The 6,200-nt window shown below is 54.0% G+C and overlaps 1 protein-coding gene across 1 annotated transcript; it reads left to right on the forward strand.

Annotated features, from left to right (window-relative positions):
* Positions 1-259: 259 nt before the first annotated feature.
* On the forward strand, positions 260-1,324 carry LOC119274487 (protein NEGATIVE REGULATOR OF RESISTANCE-like). The gene has a single exon (XM_037555192.1). It carries the CDS (start codon positions 549-551, stop codon positions 930-932), a length of 384 nt encoding a protein of 127 aa, XP_037411089.1. The 5' UTR covers positions 260-548; the 3' UTR covers positions 933-1,324.
* The last annotated feature ends 4,876 nt before the right edge of the window (positions 1,325-6,200 follow it).

Here is a 6,200-nt window from a genome sequence, read left to right on the forward strand (position 1 = left end):
CTATTCGTTGGGAATCACTGGTGGGCACGACGAACACGCGTGCGCGGTCGACCATGAAGTTTTGATTCATGCAGAGCACCACTCGACTACACGATGACACACACTGACAATTCTCGATGCATCCGAATCGACCGTGTGATGTTTCGGGCATCCTTGAAAGTTCCACATCTACAAACAGACGAGGAGCAGTGCCAGTGCCACGCAATTCTCGTTGGGTCCCGGTGCTTCACACCTGCAGTGCGTACGTAGCCAGTGCGCGTACGTACGTGCGTACAACGGTACAAAGTACAGCTCTCGTGAGCAGGATGGGATGGGTGGTGGAGTCAGTCGCCGTCCCGTCTTAAAAAAAAGGCAGCGCCTTTTTTTTCACCGCTCTCTAAATTGTTCTCCAACCGGTGGCCATTCTTTCTGGGGATCATATAAGCGTGGGCGGTTCTTTTCTTCCGAGACACTCACTCGTCCAGACCACCCGCGACAGCGCCCACCGCTCACCCACCAAGCAAAGGAACACACGCGCAACGACCGCCCCCGCGCGCGCGGTGGTGACCATGGACGCGCCGAGCGCCACCGCCAAGCGCAAGCGCTCCTCCCCCGCCCCGGCCCCCGTCGGCGTCGACGACGTGTCGGACGCCGAGGTCGAGGAGTTCTACGCCATCCTGCGCCGCATGCGCGATGCCTCGCGCCGGCTCGTCTCGGGCGGGGTCGCCGCGGCCACGGCCCGCGCCGCCCCGGCCCCGCGCGCGCCCGCCTGGTGCCCCAGCTTCTCCTGGGAGGACTTCGCGCCGCCCGCCCCGCCGCCGCCTCCTCCCTCGCAGCAGCAGCAGCGGGAGCCCGCCGACGAGCGCGTCGCCGAGAACGGCACGCCGCCGCGGCGGCCGGTCCTCCGCGGCCTCGACCTCAACGCCGAGCCGGAGCCCGAGGTGCAAGCCTAGAGTAGAGCCGCACGGATGACGAGGACGACCCCTGGCCTCGGCGCGCCCCCGCAGCTCGGCGTGCGCACGGACGGACGGACGCGCGCGCGCTGGCCGGCGGCGACACTCTCCATGCTCCTCTGTACCACCGCCCGCCGCCCGGCCGGCGCTTAGCAAACTGATCACCGTCATCATTTGTTAGTTACCTTACCAGTGGTAATTCGGTATGTTTAAACCAACATTAGTACTGTAGTACGACTACTTACTACTTAATTTCTTCAGAGACGTACGTGCACATGGAAGGGTTACTGCTGTACCGTTGCTTCATTATTGGTGCCTGCTTGACTCAAATGATTTTCTAGCTTAATCACAGCCCTATTATTGCCAATGCTGAGATCGGTAGTTTCAGTTTTTTTGGACGCTTGTATCTGAATTTTCCTTCCCTTTTGAGACGAATTAGTAGGAGTTTTTTTAATGTTAAATACAATATTTAGCAAATTATATTACTCTCTAGGACAATAATATGGATCGGGGGAGTAGTTTTTATCCCAAGGCTCAATGCTTTATGTGCAAGTTAATTTGTGGTCCAATCTTTCTGAATAACCGACAGCGAAGTAAACAATATCCTACAAACTTGCTCTTCTACGTACCTTTTAGAAAAGGAAATAGAACACCAGAATTAATTGACGAGGACAAGCTTGGTGGTCATCTTTATTTGTTGATATGTCCCTACTTTTTCTATATATTATTTGTGCTTGCTTAATTTGCACGGCTTTAACCACAGCCCTGCTACTGCCAGGTCTGAGATTGATGTCTTCCTCCTGAAGGAATTATTTACGCGTTCTCCTTCTCTTTCCACAATAATAAATTTATTTTTCTGCTGAATTAAATAACCAATACTCGGTATAAAATTTTGAATTAGCGCAGTGTTTTGTCGCCAAAACAAAAACTGGTTAATTTGTGGTTTGAAGAGCGCGGTGAATCGGCGTTTTAAAAAAAAAAGACTACTGTGTGTCAATATCCTGCACCCTGGTGTCGTCTCATCTCACCCTATTTTATTTAGGACAAGAAAGTTGAGCGTAGTCATGTTTTACTTTTATAATATTTATTGATGGATCGATTCCTAGACACTAGGAGTAGTAAGAGCAGAACTTAATTTGCACAGTTGAATCCCGCAAGAAAGATGAAACCTCGTAGTCTAAATATTGCAGCACCATCTTTCTCAAAAAAAAGAAAAAATTGTAGCACGATCGTTTCAGTTTGGTGGTCTGCTGGCCGTGGAGTCACATTCTGAGTACGTCACGCGCACCATGGCAGCATGACCTAACCACTCGGGCCGTGTCACTATTCTACCCGGTCAGGAGAACTGCTCGCTTTATTCGTTCATAGACGACTACGTACAGTCCAGCAACAGTAATAAAAGAGATATGAACACAAGGTATCAATCGTGGGGAAAATATCTGGTGCTCCGTGCGACCTCAGCCGTTGGATCTCAAATCCAACAGCTCATGTGAGATGGTGAACATTTTTGTAAGAAAGCCCTCATAGAATCTAAAAAATGCGAACAAGTACAGCAGCTACAGCAGCTTCTCATACGCCGTTGGATCTGAGATCCGATGACCCAAAAGCCCGTATCATGGGAGCACCTAAGCTCCCGTATCACAGGATACTCGTATAGTGGCTAGTGCCGCCACTTTCATCCTTGGCCGCCCGTCCGTCGAGCGGCCAGCATCTCCCTCGTACTACTACATACTGTGGGAGGGCAATATAATGAGGTGAGAATGTATTCCGCTTGTCCCATCGTGAGAAGAAACCGGTTTTGTCAAAAGGAGTAGCTAGCTTGCCCCTTGGGCTTGGGTGAAGGTTGCAAGCAACTTAATTAGGCCATAGTGTCGTAGATGCCGTACCATTAGGTGCTGAAGGTAGGCCGAGAAATCAACTCTGTACTGCTAAAAGGAGATCAGCGGGAAGCCAGGAATAAGTTGAGCACATGGCCATCATATAAGAAATCTTATTGTAGGAACGTAGGACGTAGCAGTACTAGCATATGGTATAGACCAAGACTTTGCACGGTGCCAAACTCTCTGCAGTCAAGTCAAACTAAATACTTATATCTTTGGTAAATTAACAGAAGGGTAGCTGGCTAATTTTCTACCACCGGCGCCTAGATTTTCCTTTGCTTGGGGAAGCATTGGATTCCACGCAAAAGTTAGGGCCGTATTCGTACGAGGAGCACTGGTTCTTTCTACATGTGACACCGGCGGCTACGGCTACAGTTTTGTTGCTAACTTGGCCGGCAATTTCACATGCCCCACTTCAATAAAAGAAATCCACACTAAAAATAGTTTTCTCACTGCAAACCAGCTAGCATTGGCCCGTAGTCGGGCAGACACGTTCCCCTCCCATCAATAATAATAATTCTTACACTAAAATAAGATATGGGCGTTGGGATGTCATCCAAGAAGAAAGAGAAGGAAAAACGAGAGGCGCTGCGGTAAAAACGGCTCCCTTGTTGACTGCGGCGAAGCGTACGAGGTCAATGGCGGAGAGCCGAGGCGAGCCCGGCGTGGAGGCGCGCGCAAAGCTGACGCCTTCCCGCTGCTCGGTCGCCGCCGGTGCATGCATCCACCGCACGCACGCGGTGCACGGGAGGGACACGAGCATATCGTGGAGAAAAAGACGCGCACGGTACGGGGCTGGGTAAGCTTGACTTGAATGCCGCCGGTCGCCGGAGGAACACAGTCTGCTCCTCGGTGCGGTGCGCGCCCACGCCAGCAGAGGGACGTCGTCACGCCACGCCCGGGCCGTGACGCCGGCAGACCACGGCCGGCAGACCCGTGCGAACGCGATCCCCAGTTGCGGCCCTCCACCCCGTTTCGTTTCATTAATACTCTATCTTTGCAGACCTGCGGCAACCTCCCAACCAACTAACTGAATAGGGAATTATTGCGGTGCACGCAACGCATCGCCCACCGGCCACCGGCCACCGGCGCCGGTGCGTCGTACTAGTGCCAGTACCACCTGCTTCATCATTTCCGCGTGTCCGGTGGTCCTCCCCGGTGTAGTACGAGCGGTGCATGTGGCGCCTGGCCTGGCCTGGGCTGGCCGGACGGACATACATCGTCCGGTCTGGCCACGGAGCCGGCGGCGAGATACACGCATGACGGGTCCCCGTCGGTCGCGGACACGGAAAATGACGTTTTCGGTGCGGGGCTGGCGTTTCCTGCGTTGCGGATTCTGCGTTTTGGATTTTGGGGCATGGGCGTTAGCCGTGACCCCGTGAGCGTCGTCACGCCACCGTCAGGCCCGCGGCTGGCCTTCACACAAGGCCAACGATCTCCTCCGGGCGACCGGCCGCGTCTTGCGTCGGTCGGGTGCGAGCCGCGTGATCTGGTACAATCCAGCGTCGTGTTCCACGTCGCCAAAGTTGCGCCTTCCTATATTATCCTCTTTTCCCTGTCTCACTCACTCGGAGCATCTACAGTCGTCGACAGCAAATCCGGCCCCTCAAACGCCCGATCAGGTCTTAAATTTACTCATCTGCATTCGGATACCTTCATACTATAAACCTCAAATCGATACAAAAGCATGCAAACGACGAAATCCACTTACTACGTAGATCAAATAACATATCTCCGTGCCCGGCTCCGGGTACATGGGCAGCAGCCGCAACTCCGGCTCCTCCGCGTCGGCCTCGGCATCCATCTTCGCTTCGACCTCGTCCAGGTGACGATTTCCTCCGGGCGACCGGCCGCGTCTTAGAGCAACTTCAATGGGGCGACCCATTTCGTTCGCGGCCATCTGTTTGGGTCGGCGCGGACAGAAAAGGCGCCCCAACGCGCCGATCCAAACGGACGCGCGTCCGTTTTTCGTCTGCGGGCGACCAATTCCCGGCCTATTTTTGAGCCTGATTTGCGTCGGCGCAGACACGTGACGGACGCGCGCGCGGTCGCCTACTCCTGTCCCCGGGCCCGCTGGTCTGTGGCACATTGGCCTCCCTCCCCCCCGCCAACAAGCAACCCTCGCCCCCCGTCTCCTCCGTCACCGACGCCGCCGCCCATTTTTGCGGCGACTCTTCCTCCAGCTGCCGCCGCCTCCACATCCACCCAGCAACGCCGCCCCTGTCCCCAGTCTCGCCCCACCGCCAGGGAGCAAACTGGTTCCCGCCGCCGCTTCCCCCACCGCACAGCCGCACAAGATTAAGAAGACGCCTCGCCGCCCCCGCCACATACGATCGGCGCTCTCGTCGGACGCCGACCGGGCAGCTAGCAGGTCTGTGCGCGCCGCGTCTGTGACGCCCCCGATTCAATCGTACACTAATCATGCACGCAAATGTGTACGATCAAGATCAGGGACCCACGGGAAGATATCACAACACAACTCTACAAATAAAATAAGTCATACAAGCATCATAATACAAGCCAGGGGCCTCGAGGGCTCGAATACAAGTACTCGATCATAGACAAGTCAGCGGAAGCAACAATATCTGAGTACAGACATAAGTTAAACAAGTTTGCCTTAAGAAGGCTAGCACAAACTGGGATACAGATCGAAAGAGGCGCAGGCCTCCTGCCTGGGATCCTCCTAAACTACTCCTGGTCGTCGTCAGCGGGCTGCACGTAGTAGTAGGCACCTCCGGTGTAGTAGTCATCGTCGACGGTGGCGTCTGGCTCCTGGACTCCAGCATCTGGTTGCGACAACCAGAAAGAAAGGAAAGGGGGAAAAAAGGGGGGAGAAAGCAACCGTGAGTACTCATCCAAAGTACTCGCAAGCAAGGAACTACACTACATGTGCATGGGTATATGTTTAAGGAGGCCATATCAGTGGACTGAACTGCAGAATGCCAGAATAAGAAGGGGATAGCTAATCCTGTCGAAGACTACGCTTCTGGCAGCCTCCGTCTTGCATCAAGTATAAGAGAGTAGATTGAAGTCCTCCAAGAATCATCTCCAAGTAGCAACTCCAAGTAGCAACTCCAAGTAACAACTCCAGTAGCATCTCCAGCAGCATCGCAGTAGCATAATCCTACCCGGCGATCCCCTCCTCATATCCCTGAGGGAGAGCGACCACCGGTTGTATCTGGCACTTGGAAGGGTGTGTTTTATTAAGTATCCGGTTCTAGTTGTCATAAGGTCAAGGTACAACTCCAAGTCGTCCTGTTACCGAAGATCACGGCTATTCGAATAGATTAACTTCCCTGCAGGGGTGCACCACATAACCCAACACGCTCGATCCCATTTGGCCGGACACACTTTCCTGGGTCATGCCCGGCCGCGGAAGATCAACACG

Source organism: Triticum dicoccoides, chromosome 3B (assembly GCF_002162155.2).
Source record: "Triticum dicoccoides isolate Atlit2015 ecotype Zavitan chromosome 3B, WEW_v2.0, whole genome shotgun sequence".
NCBI lineage: Eukaryota > Viridiplantae > Streptophyta > Magnoliopsida > Poales > Poaceae > Triticum > Triticum dicoccoides.